The 23,081-nt window shown below is 34.8% G+C and overlaps 2 protein-coding genes across 2 annotated transcripts; both read left to right on the forward strand.

Moving 5' to 3' along the window:
• Nucleotides 1–6,354: 6,354 nt before the first annotated feature.
• On the forward strand, nt 6,355–11,437 carry LOC141332173 (prospero homeobox protein 1-like). The gene is made up of 5 exons (XM_073837280.1): nt 6,355–6,591; nt 7,439–8,957; nt 10,050–10,157; nt 10,530–10,730; nt 10,818–11,437. The coding sequence occupies exons 2-5, from the start codon at nt 7,473–7,475 to the stop codon at nt 11,004–11,006; spliced, it is 1,983 nt and encodes a 660-aa protein (XP_073693381.1). The 5' UTR covers nt 6,355–6,591; nt 7,439–7,472; the 3' UTR covers nt 11,007–11,437.
• Nucleotides 11,438–12,856: 1,419 nt separating this feature from the next.
• LOC141332174 (transmembrane protein 179B-like) lies at nt 12,857–21,083 on the forward strand. The gene is made up of 5 exons (XM_073837281.1): nt 12,857–12,987; nt 15,575–15,765; nt 16,128–16,262; nt 16,379–16,457; nt 19,719–21,083. The coding sequence occupies exons 1-5, from the start codon at nt 12,892–12,894 to the stop codon at nt 19,872–19,874; spliced, it is 657 nt and encodes a 218-aa protein (XP_073693382.1). The 5' UTR covers nt 12,857–12,891; the 3' UTR covers nt 19,875–21,083.
• The last annotated feature ends 1,998 nt before the right edge of the window (nt 21,084–23,081 follow it).

Genomic DNA, 23,081 nt, shown 5'->3' on the forward strand with positions numbered 1-23,081 from the left:
CAGCAGCTGTGTCGTATTCATGATACGGCACTGCTATGACCGCTTCACTCAACGGTTTTGTGTATCATTGAACCCCCTTAGCAACCACCCTTAGCAACGTAAACACAGCTGCAGCAGTTAGGGTCTACTTTTTACAGCGGAAGGCAGTTAATGATTTTACTTTATGAAAACATGCAACTTAATATATATACATTAATATATATTTTTGATTTTAATATTTTTATTGTGTGGTAACCGTTTTATAAAAGCAATAAGGTACTTGAGGCCGTGCTGTATTCGTGAATAAATCACGGCTGAAGGGGTTGCAGGCACTCCGCTTCGCCTCTCGTACCTTATTGCTTAATTAGAACACTCCTGGAAACGGAACTTCAAAGGCATAATATGGCGAATCATCTGATTCAAAACGGAAGGCGTCGAGTGGTCATGTGATCAATGTGTTTAAGTCATAATTTCGATTTCTTCCCCCGGTTTCACAGACAAGGCTTAAGCCTAATCCTAGACTAAAATGTAAATCTGAGCTGTTTCAACTGAAAGAAACTTGCACTGACTGATCTTAAAATATATCAGTGCCTTTGCTTTGTTTCAGGATGCACATCGGTAATGTTTTTTTCTAAGAAAGTTAAAAAAAAAAAAAAATACCTAAATGTCCTAATTGAACTATGGCCTAATCCTGGTTTATTCTAAGCCCTGTCTGCGAAACTTATCTTGTAATTATGACTTAAGTAAGTCATAATTTCGACTTTTTATCTCATAATTTCGATTTTTTAAGTCATAATTTCGACATAGTCATAATTTCGACTTTTTATCTATGCTAAAAATTAAGCTTTTTTTATAATATTTAATAATTCATGTAATATTTTTGATAAAATAAACGCCACCTTGGTGAGCATAAGAGATTTCTTTTAAAAACATTATTAAAAGTCTTGACAACTTTAAACAAATATAGATACATGAACCTACACTACCAGTCAAAAGTTTTTGAACAGTAAGATTTTTAATGTTTTTTTTAAGAATTCTCTTTTGCTCAGTACAGTAGAGCAAAACTGTAATATTGTGAAATATTTTTTACTATTTAACTTTCTATTTGAATATATTTTAATATGTAATTTATTCCTGTGATTTCAAAGCAGAATTTTCAACACCATTACTCCAGTCTTCAGTGTTACATGATCCTTCAGAAATCATTTGCTGTTCAAGAAACATTTACTATTATTATTATCAGTATTTAAAACAGTTGAGTACATTTTTTTCAGCATTCTTTGATGAATAGAAAGATCCAAAGACCAGCATTTGTCTGAAATACCATTCAAAAGCTTGGAGTCCGTATAATTTATTTTTTAATTTTTAAAATAAAGGTGCTTCAAATTGGTCAAAAGTGATGATAAAGACATTTATAAGGTTACAAAAGATTTCTATTTCAGATAAATGCTGTTCTTCTGAACTTTCTATCCATCAAAGAAACCTGAAAAAAATCTACTTCAACATCATAATAATATTAAATGTTTTTTTGAGCAGCAAAATGATTTATGAAGGATCTGGAGTAATGATGCTAAATATTCAACTTTGAAATCACAGGAATAAATTACATTTTAAAATATATTCAAACAGTTATTTTATACAGTAATATAAATATTAAAAATTGTACTGTTTTTGCTGTATTTTGGATCAAGCTTGGTGAGCAGAAGAGACTTCTTTAAAAAGCATTGACAATCTTACTATTCAAAAACTTTTGACTGGTAGTGTATATACATTAATGCTGTAAAGAAAAAATGTTTATTGTTTTAGTACACTGACTAAAACAGTGCTTTAAAATATTTTTCTTTCAAAAATGGATAAGAAATTATTGTAAAAAGTAAAGTAATGGCAAGAAACACACTGTTTTAAACTTGAAACGTTGCAGTGGAAAACCTAAAATGATGATATCAAGTTCATTAATTAATGCCAACAATCTAAACCTTATGGTAAAGGTCACTATATATTTTGTAATTTTTTATGCAATATTTCATTGGTCATCCTGCGACGTTACTGTCTGATAATCTCAAAATATCTCCCCTTTAATCAGCCTGGCTGATATATCATCTATGGATAATATGCTCTTTTTTTAATATACTATAAACACTCTAACATCCAGCTTGTGTGGATTTGTCTTCCCCGGGGTTTTTAAGTCTATGTGCTGCTAATTCCTGAGGACTTGATTTATTATTCTGTCTCTTCAGATTGAATATCCTCTAGTTCAACTGCAGTTGTCACTCACTGTCTCCCCTCAGTCACCTTGCCCATGGCTGAATGTGTGAGTGCTCTTTTCTCTCATACACACTTTCCCTCAGAGGCGGCCAATGGGCAAACACTTTGCCTGTCCATCGACCCCCTCAAACGTCTATCTCCACTTCTGCTTTCTCTCTCTCTTTCTCTCTCCCCGCTGGATACCGCATTTTCATTCCGCGCATATTACCGACTCATAATGCAATATGTTTGATCGTGACTCATTCAAATGAGACATTTTGATATGTCTCCCACCATTTGAAAGGATCGACATTCGTGTGGCATTTTTAAAACACCGCTCGCAAATGGCTGCGTCCCTTTGGTGTATTTCATAGCTCTTTGTTAGAATTGCTCATGCATTTTAATATTGTTTGCTGTCAGTCATTTGGCTTCGGTTCAAAGGATTCAGTGCGAGTTGCTAATGTAGTTCAAAAGGCTTTCGGCCTGACCTTACAAAAGGTGTGTGTGTGTGTGTTTACAGTGCAAATGGACTTTATTAACAGATAAGGAATTTAGCAAGGAATGTAACACCTGTGTTGCACACTTTGCTGAGAAATAAATTTGAGTCAGAAATGAAACAGGAATTCGATATCATCAACGCCATTAGTCAAAGTATGCAGGGTGTGTTAGTGTCCTATCTGCGCTGGATCTGTCCAATATTTGTGTTTTTAAAACTTCATTTCAATTACATCTGTTTACTTAGATCGCTCTATAGTCGCGAGCACCTTTTATTAATAAGGCTTTGTGTCACATTTCTTGTTTCCATAACAACAGTAGCCAGTGGTTATTGTGAACAGTTTGGTTGGTTGAGGGGTATTTCAGTGAAGTGGGGGAGAGAGGGAGTGATGGAAACAATGAAAGAGAGAGACGGGGTGCTATGAAGAGGAGTGGAGGGACCGATAATCAGCTTTCACACATTGAGGGGTGGAGGAGTCTCTGATTATGAAGAGCTCTGTTCCTGCTTTTTCATGCCGGCCTTGGCATACAGTCTCATAGGGCACATGTTTGGGGGAATATGTAATCAAAAAAAGTTAATTTAGAAAAACAAAAAAACAGACCCTTTAGTTCTGAAATGTATTGTGTTTATTATGTATCAGCCTATTATCTACTAACATTTTTTTTAAAGCATGCTGGTAGATACCCATTCTCTCCTGAAACAATGTATTCTAAATCAGAAGTTTGTTCAGGCTTCCTGACAAAAATTGTAATCTTAGATTTTGAGATTTTGAATGACTACAGTACAGCTCTTTTGTGGCATTAGTCATAATTGTCATGAAAAAGAAAATTAGAAAACGATGTGAGCACAATTCCTGTTAGAATTCTATTATTATTTAGAATCTCTCCTAAAGCATTCCAGTGGAAACAACAAAAGAATCCTCCAAGAACCTGGTTCCTACTGGATAAACAAATACTTTTTAGGAACTTTTTTAGCATCCTATGGAATTTACTTTAAAACACTTTAAAAAACATTCAGTAACATTTACGGTAAAAAAAACTGGCAGGTGTGGTTGCCAGAATTTTACAGTAAAAAATACAGTAGCAACCTGTTAGGATTTACTGATTTGCTGTAAGGTTACATTTAAAAAATGTATTTCGTTAACTGATATAATGTAATATACAAACCTATTAAAGTACTGAAATCTGTTTACTACCTTTGTAATACACTGATAACCACCAAAAGCAGTTGGTAATGATTCCACAAGCTGAAAAGGAAAATACTATATAGTCAAACCAAAAATTATTCAGACACCCATAATTTTCTTATGGGTGCAGGACACTATAGTTAAGTGGGGGTAGCAAAATTGTGACATATTACACCCATCAATTCTATACAGTGGACTAGCAGTAAAATTGATAAAAACTTGGAACCAAAATTTTGATTTGACACTTTGACCTGACCATGTTTTGTTACCTTTCTATCAAAGTTGTTATGACACAGTTTAACTCTTGTGTTCTTGTCATATTACCAGAGAATAAACTTTGATAATGTGAGAAATGTTAAAGGTGTCTGAAAAAAAATTGGTTTGACTGTATGTATATATATATATATAAAATGCAATAAACATTAATTTAACAACATTAGATGTAACATACAACCCTATTGAACAAAACTGATAAGAGAAATCTAAGAAGGAACAGTTTTTAACTAAAAATAATCACATGTAAAATGTAAAGCAGGGAATTCTGGGTAAGTCTGTTTTCGTTTTTTTACTGTAATTACTACATTATTTTTCACTTAAAAAAACGTATTTTACTGTAAAATTACATGAAATGTTCATTACAGTTTTACACTGTATATAGTAAGGGAACTTACCATTAACTAATTAATAGATTTTTACTGTAGCATTTTTACAGTCTTTTTTTAATTATTAAAATCAAGACCATTTTTTACAGTGTGCTAGTATTTTATTGTAAATGTCTTACTAAAGATTTAAATGAACTATAAGAGGTTTAAAAATGTTTAGTTTTTTTTATATTGTTACTATTTAAGAAGTGTTTCCTATTTTAATATATTTTCAAATGTAATTTCATCCTATAATTGAACAAGCTGATTTTTCAGCATCATTAATCTACATGTCACATTATCCTTCAGAAGTCATTCTCATATGCTGATTTGTAGCTATATACAAATCTTTACTTTCCTTTCAGAAATAAATATTGATTATTTTTAAGAAATAAAATAAAATATTACTGACCTCAAACATATGAGCACTATAGTGCAATACAGGGGCATTTTATCCTGTTGTGAACATTATAGTCATGTGGTGAGCTATATGTACCAGAAAATTTCTCTCTTTTCTTATTTTAGAATCATGTTCAATCATAATAACAATTCCAATTTGATTTATGACATTAAATCAACCAGGAAGCTTCTTAAAGGTATAGTTCACAAAAAAAAAAAAAAATAATAATAATAATAATACTGTCATTAATTCCTCAAATACATGTCGTTCCAAACTATTTATTATTTTTGATGAAATCCAAGAGCTCTCTGGCCCTCCATAGACAGCAAGGGTCCTACCTCAATCAAGGTCCAGAAAGGTACCAAGAGCATTAACAAAATAGTCCATGTGACATGGTTCAATTGTAATTTTATGAAGCTGCGAGAATACTTTTTGCACACAAAAACTAAAATGACTTTTTTCAACGATTCTTCTCCTTCGCATCACCCTAGCACAATTTTGGAGATTACCACATTGCATGCATGTGCTTTCCTCTGAACATTTTTTATGCACAAAAAGTATTTTCATAGCTTCATAAAATTACCGTTGAAGCACTGATGACATATTACAATAAAACTGATACAAATTTAGACCAAAAATTTAATTTGACACTTTGACCTGACCATGTTTTGTTACATACCTTTCTATCAAAGTTATCTGACATGATCAAGATACATTTGTTCTGACACAGTTTAACTCTTGAGTTCTTGTCATAAACATTAATTTAACAACATTAGATGTAATATACAACCCCACTGAACATAACTGATAAGAGAAATCTAAGAAGAAACAGTTTTTCAAAAAAAAAAATCAAATGTAAAATGTAACGCATGGAATTCTGGGAATGTCAATTCAATTTTTTCACTGTAAATTATACATTCTTTTTCACTTCAAAAAACTGTATTTTACTGTAAAATTACATGAAATGTCCATTACAGTTTTACACCGTATATAGTATATAGTGACGTCCTTACTACACTTCTGGTACCATAGGACCCTTGCTGTCTATCCAGGGTCAGAAAGCTCTTGGATTTCATCAAAAATATATTCATTTGTGTTCCAAAGATGAACTAAGGTCTTAGGGGTTTGGAACGACATGAGGATGAGTTATTAATGACAGAAGTTTCATTTTTGGGTGAACTATCCCTTTAAATTGCCTAAAAGAGATATATTACTAATCAATAATTAATTAAAAAATATTAATTTTACCACAAAAAGGTCACCATGGTAAATTTTCCATATTATGTACATCAGATTATTTTAGTAAATCAGGTCTTTTTTGATTGGTGGAGGCTCATAACCAAGTATTTGCCCCACGTGGAGAGCGTGTGAGTGAGTCAAAGAGAGAGAGGAACAGTAAAGTGTGTGTGTGCGCGCGCACTGGGGCAGCGGACATCCCTCCCTCACGCCTCGACGCCTACTGGCTGATCACCACGCGATAGGATGAGAGATGGACAGTGCGAGACAGGAGCGACAGCAATAACAGGAAACTCGGTGGCGCTTTTAACGCTGATGCTGCCGGTGACCAGCGGACACCTCGACAAGACTAAAATACAACACGACAGGAAAGTCACCGACCGGGGGATGCTTTCTGACTGAGTACTTTGTAAGTTTTAGATCTTTTTTTATTCCTTTCTTACCTTTTGGGACATCTGCGTATTTGTTTGTCCTTGTCAAATGCGCCTCATCTATTTATCTGTTAATGAATCTGCGACAGAGTTTACAAATGTCCGCTTGTGCGCTCTGCACCGGCATTCGACCAGGAGCGATATCTGCCTTCATAACCAGAAGAAAACTTTGATGTGAACTCTGCGATATTATTGACAGCGAGTTGGTTAGTGTGTCAGTAATTAACGCAAATCAATTTCTATAATTTATCCGTGAGGGTGTTGTCCTTCCATCTGTTACAGTTTTTTTTTCGTAGCAGTTAAACGGCTTTATATTCGAGCAGTAATCTGATGACATCTGTGGCGTTTGTGCCAATGAGGAAAAGGCAAAAACGTCAGATTAGGAGAGTAATTTCTATTAATCTGGTTTTAGGATAAATGAGTTTCCATTTTATCTGTCTATCTATCTACACATCTAGCAAAACTCTGTTTAGTACTACAAGGTATGAATTAAGAAAAAATGCAGATTTAGAGCTTTGGAACTATAGTAATCTCATTAAAATATTTACTGTCTCACCATCCATGTATTTGTGTTGTGCTGAGTGTGTGTGTGGGAGAGAGAGAGAAAGAGAGAAAGAAGGATGAGAGCAATAGAGTCAACAGTCTGAACAAACACAGGGTACAGCTGTCAGCGGATAGATAACGCACACATGCAGAGAGGAAAAAAAAAAGAGCCGATGATGATGCTGATAACAATGAGAGGATTATGAACAATTTTTAAACCCATCCAAATAGCTGCATATTTTTTTTTGCTCTACGATTATGCATTTATTATTCTCTTTAAAGATCCTGAAACCAGATCAGAACGGAAAAGGGGGCTATGGATTCCCCTACGGATCGATTTCATCAGCAGCCTTCCCAGATGTGTCCCTTCGAACTGTATTCCAACCCCTCAAGCCACCGATTTTCCCCCGGCGGCTTGTCTTCCCACCCGCTCTTCTCTCCTCTCATGCACCCCAGCAGCGCATCCCAAAGGTGGGGTAGTTTCCGACAGCGTCAGGGCTTGTTTCCTGGGCTTCTGGTGGAGGACGATGTTGGTGAGGAGGATGTTTTTGGGAGGAGAGAGTTTGCTGTTGGGGCTACGGCGTCGTCGCAGCGCTGTCCTGGAGGACGAGGACAAGGTTCGGATCCTGAGCCTGGAGACTGGGGGCAGGATTTTGCGAGAGTTAAGAGACTCAGGATGGACTCGGCAGCTAGAAGCGAAGACGAAACGAGGAGAGAAGGCAAGAGAGGGAGAAAGAGTACAGCTTCGGTTCGAATCGAAGAGCGGAAGGGAGGAGAACAAGGCAACAGGAGGGAAAGCAGAGAAGGTAGGAAGCGACAGAGGCAAGAACTAAAGCTTCAACTGGAGGAAACCAGAGGGAAACTTCTGGAACTGCAACGCAAGGTGTGGAAAGTGTACGGAGGGCGGACGGATGACGAGAAAGGAGCGGAGGACGAACAAGAGAATGGGGCGATTAATCTCGACGAGGTTGCAGAGATGTTTTCTGACAGCGATGATCCAATTATCGGCAGTGGATTTTCTCCTCCGCGCTGTTCGTCTAAGAAACCCAATGAAACCAATGGGAGTGCTTTTCCAGAGACCTCCGTAGATCTGGATTTGGAGTTGAATGGTGATCAAGTGTGGCTGGGATGCAGCCTGGTTAGAGGTGAGTGGGAGAGCGCTGAAGGAGGTCAGAAGTTTGCACAAGCTCTAAAACAGGAGCTGGCAAATGTTGTGGCTCAAGTTATCGACAGAGTCGTCCGCCTCTATGCCGAAACCGACCCCTCGGCAATCACATCCACCATCGTTCCTCGACAAACCAGCATGACTCTGGATCTAAACCCTGACCGGAGGCCTAGAGCACTGGCAGAGCAGAAGGAAGCGTTGCCGCTTGTCACAAAGAGTCCTCAAGAAAAGAGGGCCTCTATTCCTCAGAGTGTGCACAAAGACCTCCTCCTCCCTCAAGCCAATCCAAACCTCACTCCGCTACCCCAGCCTCCTCTCCCGGCACTTTTACCCCCTAGGAGCAAAGACCACTTCCTGCACTCCTATCCCCCAGACAACCCCGTTCCCCTGCCCCTTCTTCACTACACCATGCAGAATCTCTTCACCCGCTCCCTCTCCAGTTTGCCTCTTCATAAGGACTGCCTGTCTGAATCATTCATGGACTTCCGTTCACACAACTCAGCGTTCCCACCCCTCCCGTTGCTGGGCCAGCTAGACCCCTCTCAATCGGATAGAGCGAGGGAAGGAGGGATGAGAGGAGGTGGAGGAGGAATGGTGGATGGAGGAGATGCAGCACTCTATCTTGCTGCTGGGTCAATATCCTTTTATAAAAATTATGAAAATAGATATATGTATACACTACTGTGCAAAATTTCGGGGTCAGTAGGATTTTTTAGAGAAATTAATAGTTTTATTCAGCAAGGATGCATTTGACAGTGAAGACATTTATAGTGTCACAGAATATTTCAAATAAATGCAGTTCTTTTGAACTTTCTATACATCAAGGGATCCTATAGAAAAACAGCAAATCAGCATATTAGAATTTCTTGAGCAGCAAATTGGCATATTAGAATGATTTCTGATGGATCACGTGACACTGAAGACTGGAGTAATTTCTGTTGTACATTCATGTCATTACAGCAGTAAATAACATTTTAAAATATATTAAAATAGAAAACAGTTTGCAATAATATTCAAGCATGTAGCACTGAAACCCTATTGTAAAACAGATCAGGCAGACCAAACCGTAAGTCGTAGAGACTTGAAACTTGAAGGGATGGTAGTACACACATTGCCTATAATGCCACCCCAAAATGGCTGACTGGGGCGCTAATATACAGCGATCAAAAGTACAAAATCCCTCAGAACTCGTAAAACGCATGCCTCGAATTCATCCGTCACAGAAATTTTGGGATATTTTGCCCGATCGGAATGAAAACAGTGCAGGAAGATTCTCCGTAGAGTGAATATTTTAAAAAATGATCAAAAAAGGGATGCCAAAAAAGTTAGAAAAGGGGCCTATCCAAATATACCCAAAAGCCTATAAAGCCTAAAGGAAAACTCAAAACTTCACAAAACCTGGTGAGCACATGCGGCAGGTGATTCTAAACAAGCATGCACAGGATTAGGGCAATCAGACCACAGCTGGCATTATAACAGTCATAACATTAAAAAACATAATATTTCTAGGGTAAATTATCTGGATTTGCCAAATGCTTTTTTAACCATTAAATGTTTTAAAGCGCTTGAACCACGGTAATCGCTGCTTGCAGCTATATTTTTTATTTAATTTTAATTATATCAAAATTAATAAAAAAATTTTTTACAGAGTTCAAGCTTTTGAACTGTAGTATATATTTCATATACTTGTTTGTTTGTTTGTATCAAACAATCCTTAACCATCTACACTCTCAGGAAGGTCTCTCTCCGTGCCACCTGAAGAAAGCCAAACTCATGTTCTTCTACGCACGCTACCCCAGCTCCAGCACACTCAAGACATATTTCCCTGATGTCAAAGTGAGCATCGTTCATATCCAGAACACAAAGTAGTATAGCTGTGTGTGCATAACCTGCACAAATTATATGGGCTAATGACTTATTGAATGAATTTACGCTGACCTATATACAGCGCTGTGGCATGGTTTCCTTTTAAAACGGTTTGACACAATTAGAGCAGTCACAATATGTTCCTGCATTTATAGTAAATGAATATCTATGGCATTTTTATTGAAATTATATGTAATATAATACAACTATATTGGTTTACATTACATTAAACATCACACAATGTCTCCAAAACATTAAATGTTCAGACTTACAATCATTATATAGCATCTTTTGAAATGCTGCCGGAATTAACTTGGCATTTGTGTTGTTGTTCCTACACAGTTCAATCGCTGTGTCACTTCCCAGCTGATTAAGTGGTTCAGTAACTTCCGGGAGTTCTTCTATATCCAGATGGAGCGCTTTGCCCGTCAGGCAGCCAGAGAGGGGCTTGCATCTGCCAGGGAAAGAGCGCTTCACCTGGGCAGAGACACTGAGCTCTACCGCATTCTCAACATGCACTACAATAAGAGCAATGATTACCAGGTCAGTGTGCACATTTGCACATGTAAATGCTTAAGTGGTGCTTGTAACTGTTTAGTTACGTGTATAAACATCACATCCATTTTCCAGGTTCCAGAGAGGTTTGTGGAGGTATCTGAGGTGGCCCTGAGGGAGTTTTTCTCTGCCATACAAAGTGGTCGGGATGGTGATCCATGCTGGAAGAAGGCCATCTACAAGATCATCTGTAAATTAGACAGCCCGGTGCCTGACAGCTTCCGTCTGCCCGGCTGCCCGACGGATACTTACCGGATGGGTTAAATAGAGTTCAAAACACACACAGCCTCATAAAAACCATGTGCACGGATTGATATCACACGTGTGCATAGAATGGTTAACAATTAGTGACAAAGAACCAAGAAGAAAACATAAAATCGTGCTGTGAAGATTGAGAACACTGAATAAGTGGTTTAATATCATCTTGATGCTCAAAAGTATTACTTGTTTAAACATTATCTGAATAATAATTCTACTTTAGTCCAGCATTATTGCAGTTAGCACTGAAAAACGTTCTTATTATATGGAAAAATGTTCTCATTTTATTCGCTGTTACATTAATGCTCATTAATTTATCTGAAAATGCAGGCCTGGATGGCTTTTGAGTTTTTTTTATATTACTTGTTACTCGTTATATAATGTTGCTGAGTTTCTGTGAACCTGTGGTGTCATGTAATAAAATAAGTCAAACACTCCTTGCTGTCAGTCAACGCTATTCAATTCAATTCAAGTTTATTTGAATAACGCTTTTCACGATACAAAATAGTGCTACAGTATATAAATGCTTACTGTAAAATGTGTATGCAGCCTTACATTATATATTTTTGGCTAAGTAGCTGTGCGATAGTAAGAAGACTTTGGCTATCAAACTATGAAACTGTGACAGTTACTTACTCTGAAACTAAGCCTAAACACCTGACAGCTACCACGAGTCTACAGTGGAATGAGCATCTACTGCAGTCAATACAAATGTTCAATTCTAGATTTGTATTGTTTTACATTTCAAGATTGACAAATTATAGGAAATGTAAGGGCCTTTTTTGCTTTGGACTGATTTTAAAGCATTAGTTCACTTCCAGAATAAAAATTTCCTGATAATTTGCTCACTGGCATGTCATCCAAGATATTCATTTCTTTCTTTCCTCAGTCAAAAAGAAACTAAGTTTTTTGAGGAAAACATTACAGGATTTTTCTCCATATAGTGGACCTTAATGGGAACTGCAATTGGGTCCCATTGAAGTCCACTATATAGTGTGTTTTCACAACGCCTCATAAATCTATGTTGCAAGAGGTCAGACCAGAAGAGTGCAGAAAACTGGTGTTTGTGGTTGGCCAAACTGAACCAATCCTCATTACATTGTGTTTGTTCTTACCATTTTACGGTCAGGTATGTGAAATATTAGGCTAATATCTTAATTAATACTGCTCGTACGTATTTTTACCACCTATTAACATTAGTTTGTCAAACTATTGCACACTTTCTTGCCTATTAAAGTCATTCTCTATATGATTTAGCAGCTTCCACACGTTTTTTTCCGTGGTTTAGACCGCATAAATAAGCAGAACAACGTATTTAGTAGTACATTACCCGTGCAATCCATGCTGTCAACATCCGAGTATTGCCAATATGGCCGCACATCCGGGTAACTGAGCAAATGGTGACTTAAGTGCAAACCCTCTATAGAGAAAAATCCTAAAATGTTTACCTCAAAAACCTTAATTTCTTTTCGACTGATAACAGAATGACATAAACATCTTGGATGACATGGGGGTGAGTAAATTATCAGGAAATTATTATTCTGGAAGTGAACTAATGCTTTAACAGAAACTAAAATAGTTCAATTATACGTAATATTGCCTTGATATAATCATAGTTAATCTAGTTATACACTAAAATATAGGTAAACATGTAAAACAATAAAACATGTATGCATTTAGCCTACTAAAATAAGGTGGTATGGTCATTATCATAAATGTGACCTACTTTGCTATACTTAAGAAAAATGAAAAGGAATGTGACCCAAGTCATGATTTTGTGCGATCACATGATCGTCGTTAATATCATGATGCGTTTTGGACCATGAGTGTGTATGCGCGCCGCCGCGGCTGGTTAAAGCCAGTGTAGAGTTGTGGAACGCGCACACACGCTATGGCGCTGCCGAAGCCTCTGTTCCTGGAGCTGCTGCTGTATGGCAGCTGTTTCATCTGCGGGATTGTCACAGCCGCCTCCGTTACCATCTCACAGGTATCTGCTGTTTGCCATTTCACATAGAGACCTATAAAAGACTTTACTTCAGTGTTTACGCTCAAGGAAACAAGCCAAAATGCACGTTTCAAACTTTAAAAATGTTAGCTGAAAGCTTGTTTACATTTTACAGCTTTGTTTAGCAAAGTGCTTTGCAGGTATTGTGTTTTGGTGTTTTCTCTAGCAGTTAGAATGTAAAATCATAACTTTCCCTCTGGAGCACATTTTGTGCTACTCTCACGAGTAGCCCTCAAAATCGTCATAGTCATGTGATTTTAGAAAATAAGGCTAGGAATGTTTTGAAATGTTTTTAAAAGTGTCGAGTGTATTTATCCATGCTGTAGAAGAACTAAGATGTTTTAGAAGTGAAGACAAACCGAAAGTGTGACAGGAGAAGCAACTAAAAGCTTCCACTTCTGTCACTTTTGCTGCATACACCCTGATTTCGACATGACAACACGTGACGCTGTACTGTTCACACCCTTTTCACACCCTTGGGCTTGGACACGGAACTATCGCACTAAACAGAGCGCCTAATATGTCTGAGGTGGACAGGTGGTACAAGTCGTAGCTCTCAGACAACCCCCAGTTCACAATTTGCAATTACGAGGGCGAATACGTGAACGATTTTTACAAGTTGATATTTCAGTGTTGCCAGATCGGGTTGACGATTTCCAGCCCAAAAGCTCACCAAAACCCGCCCACTTCAGCAAAAACCAGCCCAAATTTTTAACTGCCAATATAATGTGATAGAATTTTATTGCAATGACAAATGCATTAAAGGGAGTCAAAAAAATACGCCTAAAATGTCTAGAAATCTTTTCAAAGTGGCAATCTAGAAATTAAACGACGACTTTAACCCTTGGAAAAACACATGCACCATTTTCAATGTCCACAGTAAAAATAAGTACATTTTTGTGCAAAAAGTGCACAAAAAGCTACATAATGCAGAACTTTGAACAGTCAAAACTGTTCAAGTCCAGCGCCTGTCAATGCCAGGTATACCAGAGTAGTATGGATGGTTTAAAAGATGTTCTGATGCAGGACAGCATCGTATAGTCCCATATTCAGTTTTTATATTTATAACCGTTCATTCAACTGTTCTCTTATATCAGTAACAATTATATTTAGAATTCTTCTAATTCATCTTTTACCACATGCAATCCAAGTTGTGAGATTCGAGTAACTCTTAGACTTTTTATTGTGTAACTAACATATTAAAATAGCATGACTAAAGATAAAAGCGAAGAAAAAAGCAGCTGATTGGGCGGCTTTAAATTTTTTTTAAAGCAGCCCAAATTTAGTCTACCTGCCCAATGCGTTATTCTCTGGTCCAAGACGATCAAAAGAAGCCCAATTGGACGGCAACCCGTCCAATCTGGCAACACTGACGCACCTTTACTGTTTTCTGTCATGTGACCAGATGAAAATCTGCCCAAAAGAGTAATTGGCTTATTAAAGTCAGATGAGCAGAAATATAGTGTGTAAAATTAAAGTGTTTGAAGGCGCCTCAGTCAGGTTTCATTCTGCTAGAATAAGGAGAATATTTCAGAAGATATTGTCCACCTTTATGTAGTACTGGCGCATTTCAACAATAGATGGCTTGCACTTACATCACGATTTGGTCAGTTATCCGGATGCATGGCCATATCGGCAATACTCGGATGTAAACAACAGCATGGATAATGTACAGCTGAATACCAGTGGCGAGCTGTGACTTTTTATTACAGGGTATGCTGAGTGCTAAGAAGCCCTGAAGCTTCTGTAACCAAAATAGATTTACAGAAAATTAACATTGTTTGGCAAATAAATAATTTGACTACTTATTCCCAACGCTTTAAGTTACATCTCAAATGACAAGGGATTAATTTATAATCATGTTTATATTAATTAACCCATGAACGCATTCTCTTAGACTCCCTGGGTATGCGGAGCATTAGCAGCTTATATGGACAGAACGCCACTACTGAATATGTTGTTCTGCTATTTATGCTGTCTAAACCACTGAAAAGACATGTGAAAGCTGCTAAATCTTATAGACAAGGACTTAGTAAGCAGAAAAGGGCACAATATTTCGACAAACTAAAGTTAATAGGTGCAAACAAGCAGTATTAATTAAGATATTAGCCTAATATTTCACCTACCTTACCGGAAATGATAAAAAACAAACACAAATGTTGTCAGTATTCTTGCCCTGGAAATACTGGTTCGGTCTGGCTAACCACAAACGCCTTTTGTTCCAGTTTTTTGCACTCTTTCCCTTGATTTGTTATAACTTTTGGCAGTCTATAGTACTCCAAATGTTTTTCCTGGTCTGACCGATTAGTGCAGCCCAAAACATGACAATAATTGACCATTTTCAGCAGCAATAATCAGCAAAATATGCAAGTTTTGTTCAGTTCAGTGGCATTGTTTACGTTCCGTGCTGCCAATATGGCCGATTGATGATGTGCCGTGAAAACTCTGTTATTGTAAAAACTACTTTTAAGTAACAGAATTTGACCTAGCTCTATGTTGTACCTTAGTAAACACTTCTCATGAATAAAATGCATTTTTGTACGTTTTCTTTCTTTTTTCACTTAAACAGGGCAGTTTTAATGGGAAGTGTATGCTGTACGGTTCAGTGCGTCTGAACTCCTCGTTCATCGATGTGCTTTCCTCCAGTTCTCCCTCTCTCTGCTACTTTGTGTCAGCCATCTCAGTGTGTGTGGCCGTCTTCTGCTTTTCACTCACTCTGTACTGGATCTACATGGCCTGTGTTGATGGAGAGGTGAAAAGGTATGTCCAGGAATACAGTAAATCATGTGCTAGTGAGTTTGGTTCAAGAATGAGACCAGAGGTTATCTGATGGTGCCTCAGTTTCTGTTTCCTGTTATGCCGTGCTCTAGTATGAATGGATTGCAGGAGAAGCTCTAAACGGATATGATGCAAACTCATAAAAACAAGTTATTAGTATTCAAATATGTGGCATTGGTGTAAGAAAGTTATACTTCCATTCAAGTAAGGATGCATTAAATTGATCAAAAGTGATGGAAACGACTTAAATAATGTTACAGAAGATTTCTATTTCAAATGCAACTGCAACAAAATTCTAAAATGTAATGCAAACATTGTGCTATGTTGTTTCTGTCTGATTTCAGAGAGAAATTATGGATGAATATTACTCTTGGCTTCTCTGGAGTCTTCCTCTTCTTCCTCTTGGTAACAGGATGCATCCTGAAAATCGGCCGAGACAGACTGTGTGACTCGGTTAATACAGTGACCAGTATAACCAAGTGAGTGTGAGACCTCTCTAATAGCTTTTGATTATTGCAGGTAGACAGAATTGATAACAAATGTAAATGACTTGTGAGACTTGTGAGTGTGTATACACTGTTTTGTGCATTTGCAGCTGTAAAGAAGCGCAAAATAAGCCTTGGATGAGCCCTATAAATGGGAGCCAGTTCTACTCCAGACTACACAGTGCAGAGGTACTGCAACGACAAACACTTTGAGATACTATAATAGCTTTAAACTAGTTTTTATTTTTGTATGTTCTGTAATTTTTTTTTTTTTTTTAGTTTTTGTATTTTGTAAAATATGTCTAAATGTTTATTATTTTCTTATTTTTTTTTTTTTTTTAGTTTTAGGTATTTTAGTACATCAAGTTAAACTAAATGAAAATGAGAAATGTTTTGGCAAGTAGCTAAAAATATGTTCTATGTAAATATTTTATGCACTACTGGACAAAAAGCTTAAAAACAGTAAAAAATCTTAATATTGTGACATTATTACAATTTTATTTTCTATTTTTATTTATTTTTAGCAGCCATTACTGTAGTCTTCAGTGTTGCATGACAGTGAAATTATTTTAATATAGGAAAAAAGAAAAAACCTAAAATGTGAAATTTGAGGCATTGAACAATTAAAAAAAGATCATACCATATCATGCAATTATTTTCATTACATTCATTATTTTATTATTGTTAGTTTATTTATTTGTTGGAAATAAGGTCTTACTATAATCATGGTTAATCTAGTTATACACTAAAATCTAGTTAGAAGTAGGTAAAACGTTTAAAACAATAAAATGTGTATTTACTAAAATAAGGTAGTGTGGTCATTTATAAATTTGACCTATTTTGATGGTAGACAAATTCTTAACATTATTATAAATGTGACTTATTTTGAAGCTATACTTACGAAAAATGTAAGGGAATGTGGTTCAATTCAGTTTTAGTTATTTTAGTACATTAGGAAGCTTTGGCAACTAGCTAAAAATATATATTTGTAAATATTTTATGTACTACTGGTCAAAAAGCTAAAAAAAACTGTACAAATCTTAATATTGTGACATTACAATTTAATTTTCTATTTTAATTATTTTTTAGCAGCCATTACTCTAGTCACATGATGCTTCAGAAATCATTATAATATAATTTAAAAGAGGTACAACAAACAACAACAACCTTAAACTAAAATGTGAAATGTGAGGCATGGAAATTAAAAAAAAAAAAAAAAAAAAAAAAAGTTCATACCATATCATGAAATTATTTAATTTTATAATTGTTTATTTATTTACTTTCTCTGACTGAGTAATCATATTTGATCTCGTTATACACTAAAATCTAGTTCGAAGTAGGTAAAACATTTAAAACAATAATTTACTAAAATAAGGTAGTGTAGTCATTATCATAAATGTGACTTACGAAAAATGGGAATGTGGTTCAATTCAGTTTTACTTATTTTAGTATGTCAAGCTAAACTAAATGAAAATGAGAAATGTTTTGGCTTTTAGCTAAAAATATTTTCAAATATTTATGTACTAGTTAAAAAAGGAAAACTAAAAATGTAATTTTCTATTTTAATTCATTTAATTCATAGGCAGCTAGTTAGGCAACTAGCTAAAAATATATATTTTAAATGTTGTATGCACTACTGGTCAAAAAGCTAAATAATGCAGTAAATATTGTGACATTATTACAATTTAGATTCCTATTTAATATTTTTTAGCAGCCATCTAGTCTTTCGTATCACATGATTCTTTATCATTCTAATAAAAAACAAAAAAGCTAAAATGCGAACTTTGAGGCAGGGCTATAATAATAAAAAAAAAGATCATACCATATAATGAAATGATTTTATTTTATTATTGCTAATTTATTTATTTGGGGGGAAAAAGCAAAACTAAAATGTAAAAATATGAGGCATGGCTATTAAATAAGATCATACCATATCATGCAATCTTTTTATTGTTATCATTATTTATTTACTTTTTCATTTGAAGTAAAGAAATAAGGTCATGATATAATCATAGGTACACTTAAATCGAGGTAAAACATTAAAACAATAAAACATTTATTTGATGCTATACTTACGGAAAATGCAAGGGAATGTGGTTCAATTCCATTTTAGTTATTTTAATACATCAAGTTAAACCACATGAACATGAAAAATGTTGTTTTGGCACCTAGCTAAAAATATATCTTTTAAAGAAAGTTATGCACTACTAGTCAAAAAGCAAAAAAAACAGTAAAAATCTTAATACTGTGGCATTATTACAATTTAATTTTGATTCATCTTTAGCAGCGATTTTTCTAGTCTTCAGTGTCACATGATGCTTCAGAAATCATTCTAATATAATTTAAAACGGGTACAGAAAAAAAAACCCTAAACTAAAATGTGAAATTTGAGGCATGTCAAAAAAAAAAATTAAGCATGTAATGAAATTATTTCATTTTATAATTGTTATAAATGTTGTATAAAAAAAACTAAAATAAAATGTGAAATTTGAGGCATGATATTCAATTTAATTTAAACATTTATAAATGAATAAAAAAAAATCATATCATGAAATGATTTTTTTTAATCATTATTTATTTAAAGTAAATAAATAAGGTCTTGATATAATCATAATTAATCTAGTTATACACTAAAATCTAATTAGAAGTAGGCAAAACATTTAAAAACAATAAAACATACATTTATTTGATGCTATACTTACGAAAGATGCAAGGGTATGTGGTTCATGTTGTTTTGGCAACTAGCTAAAAATATGTTTTTGAAATATTTTATGCACTACTGGTCAAAAAAAAACAGTAAAATAAAATTTAAATGTGACATTGCGATTACATTTTCTATTTTCATGAATGTTTAGCAGCCTATCCTCTAGATCTCAGTGTCACATGATCCATCAGAAATCATTTTCAATATAATTTAAAAGAGGTAATTTGAACAACTAGCTAAAAATAAAAAATATATTTTTTTAATTATTTCATGCACTACTGGTCAAAAAGCTAAAAAAAAAAAAAAAAAAAACTACAGTAAAAACTTTAATATCGTGACATAGAATTAAATTGTAATATTTCAATTATTTTTTAGCAGCCATTACTTTACTGTCACAAGGTCCTTCAGAAATGATTCTAATAATTTAAAATAAAATATCAAATTTGAGGTATGACAATTAAAAAAAAAAATCACACCATATCATAAAATTATTTTTTTTAATCATTATTTATTTGAAGTAAATAAATAAGGTCTTGATATAATCCTAAAAGAAAAAAATAAGATCACACTATATCATGAAATAATTTCATTTTATTATTGTTTATTTATTTTATTTTATTATTTTATTCATTTATTTAAAAAAAAGGTTGCCATGTCTTTAACTACAATGCCCTGTGAATTTTATGCTTTCTTTATTTTTTTCCTCCTCAACATCATTAAGAATCTTTTGTTTTTCTCTCTCTCAGATAGCAATATGGGTGAATTTCTTCTTTTGGTTGATCATAGCAGTTCTGGTCGTGGTCCAGCGTAACAAAGGCTCAGAAATCCGCTCCGGCGCAGAGGACACATCAGCGACCCCTTCTGAAACGGAGCCCTTCTTCAACCGCCCAGGACGTTCTTAGTGAACAGAGAGACGCAGCTAATCTATGTCGCTCCACACTAAAGCAGTCTATGTGCCGCTTAAACACACTCACTCACACATACATATGCTCGCGTTGACAATCGCACTATTGGCTAGCAGTTGGCTAGCTGAGCCGAGAGGATTTTGGCAGCGCCAGTATACGGTCTTGATTTTGTTCACTAGCTTTGCCAAGGGTTAGTTGCCATGGTTACTGATCTGTGGCTGGCAGCACAGACCTGGCAGGTGATAGTGTGCGGTTGCCAGATTGGTGGTGTGACCTGAACTGATTGAGACACAGCTTTATGTAAAGAGATCAAACCTGACAACATCGGCAGAGTTTTCAAAAGCGGCAATCGATATTGAAAAATAAACTTGAGGAGTCCATAGATAAATCTTTATATTTCTACACTATGGCTAAAACATCTCATGACTACATATAAATTCAAAGGCTTTTGTAGAATATCAACCATTACATTAATCCTAATTAACCTGGAGTCAAAACAAGTTAACCACTGTACTGTAACTTTTAACTTCTCTCAAGCAAAGCTTGCTCTTTGTACAACAATGTACAACATTTTCGCCCTCTGCTGTCTGTTTTTATGAATTACTCCCATAAATCCCATCAGACGGTGCTCCTGTGCCTATTTTGTAGGACAGGAATCTCCCATAAGTGGTTTTTTCCCCCTAATTTCACATTTCTCCTACTCATAGTCCTTGGCGTCCTTAACATAGGCAAAACTGCTTGAGAGTGTCTTTCCGAGAGTGTTTGGCTATTAATCTTGTGCCCAGTAGAGATGTCATTTTTTTTAATGGCCTTTTCCTGCACACAGCCACGGGAGGTATGAGTGTGTGTGTTTAGGATGACAGGGACATAAATCCATAATTTGGCCTGTGATGGTATCCGCTTTCCACAGGCGAAGTGCCAAATCCGAGGTGCTGTCCACAGCACTAAAGTCCTCAGAAACGCAGTGTCCTTCCGCCCATCCTGGCAACACAGTGTCCATGTCCAGTGTCCCAGTGTCCACTAAATGCTTCTAAATCATATTGTCGTCAAATAATTTCTCTTTTTGTACAGTTCAACTTACTAATACTGTTTTAGAACTGCTGGTTATGAATTATGCATTGATGTTTTTTATGAATACTAAATCTGTTGTATAACCCACTATGTCAGAGTCTATGGCTGTGTGAACAATTAAATTTGTCAACCAAGTGCTTATGGTCTCATAATATGTCTGTATGTTAAAGGTGCGCAATGACTTTTTTGATATTTCAATTTAAAGTGTATAGGAATTTTATGCGTAGGGATTTTATTTGTGTGCTATATGAAATATATGGGCCATTTTACAGAACTGGTCCAAAGTAAGAGTTAGAAATGTCTTGGATAAAATGCCTTTTTCCAAAAAAATAATCATTCTTATATGTGACCCTGGACCACAAAACCAGTCATAAGTGTAAATTTGTCGAAACTGAGATTCTTACGTCATCTGAATGAGTAAATGAGCTTTCCATTGATATATTGTTTGTTAAAACAGGACAATGTTTGTCTGAGATACAACTATTTGAAAACCTGGAATTTGAGGGTGCAAAAAATTCTAAATATTGAGAAAATCGCCTTAAAAGTTGTCCTAATGAAGTTCTTAGCAATGCATATTACTAATCAAAAATCAAGTTTTTATAGATTTAAATTTACAAAATATCTTTATGGAACATGATCTTTACTTAATATGCTAATGATTTTTGGCATAAAAGAAAAATCGATAATTTTGAACCATACAATGTATTTTTGGCTATTGCTACAAATACACCCGTGCTACTTAAGACTGGTTTTGTGGTCCAGGGTCACATATTGTATTTTTTAGAAAGTTTTGAAATATTTGTCCTCTCCCCAAAATTGTCACTACTGAAACACAGTAATAATTTAATTTAAAGGGTTATATTGACCTATTAAGATTTTGCTTAAAATAGGACAATGTTTGTCTGAGATAATAAATATTTTATTATCTCATATTTTATTATTCATAACTTTTTAATAAAATATTTTATTTTATTAAAAAGTTATGAATCCTTTTTTTCTTTTTTGTAAAAGGCAAAAAGATGATTATACTGATTTCAAAGTTAAGGATTTATTAGTTTAAATATACACTGACTGGTGAACCAAAAACTATCATAACATCTTGGCTGATAATTCAGTGTACTTTATTTTTGACAAAACATCCCAAACATAGTGACAGAAATGTTTTGGTAGGTCCTACATCACATTACAGAATTTTAACTTGCATACTAAACACTACTAAAACATACTAAAATACAAAAAGTTTGTATAACTGTACTAAAATTGATTATTTCACCCAAATATGAGGATTATGTGTCACAGTTGTCACTACAGAAACAATGATGACATGTTTTGGTTGTGACTGTTTCAGTAGTGACAAATTTATGGGATAACACCCAAAAAAAATCCAAAGATGTCACTTCCAAAACTCCACCAAATGTTTCATTTTATAATTGTCTATTTATTTATTTGGGAAAGAAAGTAAACTAAAATGTGAAATTTGAAGCATGACAATTTAAAAAAAAAGATCATACCATATAATTTTTTTTTAATTAATATTTACTTATTTTATTACACAAAAATCTAGTTAGAAGTAGGCAAAAGATTTAAAACAATAAAACATTCATTTGTTTGACGCTATACTTACAAAAGATGCAAGGGTATGTGGTCCAATTCAGTTTCAGTTATTTTAGCATGTTAAGTTAAACTACATGAAAATGAGAAAATTTGTTTTGGCAGCTAGCTAAAAAAATATTTGTGAAATATTTTATGCACTACTGGTCAACAAAATCCAGTACAAATCTAAATGTTGTGACATATTATTATGATTACATTTTCTATTTTAATGAATGTTTAGCAGACATTACCCCAGTAAAAATTTTAATATTGTGACAGAATTAAATTGTAATATTTCAATTATTTTTAATATAATAATGTACCAAAAGAGGTACCAATTTTTTTTTTTAACTTTAACTGAAATGTGAAATTTAAGGCATGGCAATTAGAAAAAAATTTGATAGTACTATATCATGAAATCGTTTCATTTTATTGTATCGTTTATTTGAAAAAAACAAAAAAACAAACTGTACTTCAGTCTTCAAATGTTTCGGTAGTGACAGTTTTAGATACTTTTAAGCCTAGCTCAAATATGCTAAT

This window comes from Garra rufa, chromosome 3 (assembly GCF_049309525.1).
Source record: "Garra rufa chromosome 3, GarRuf1.0, whole genome shotgun sequence".
Lineage (NCBI taxonomy): Eukaryota > Metazoa > Chordata > Actinopteri > Cypriniformes > Cyprinidae > Garra > Garra rufa.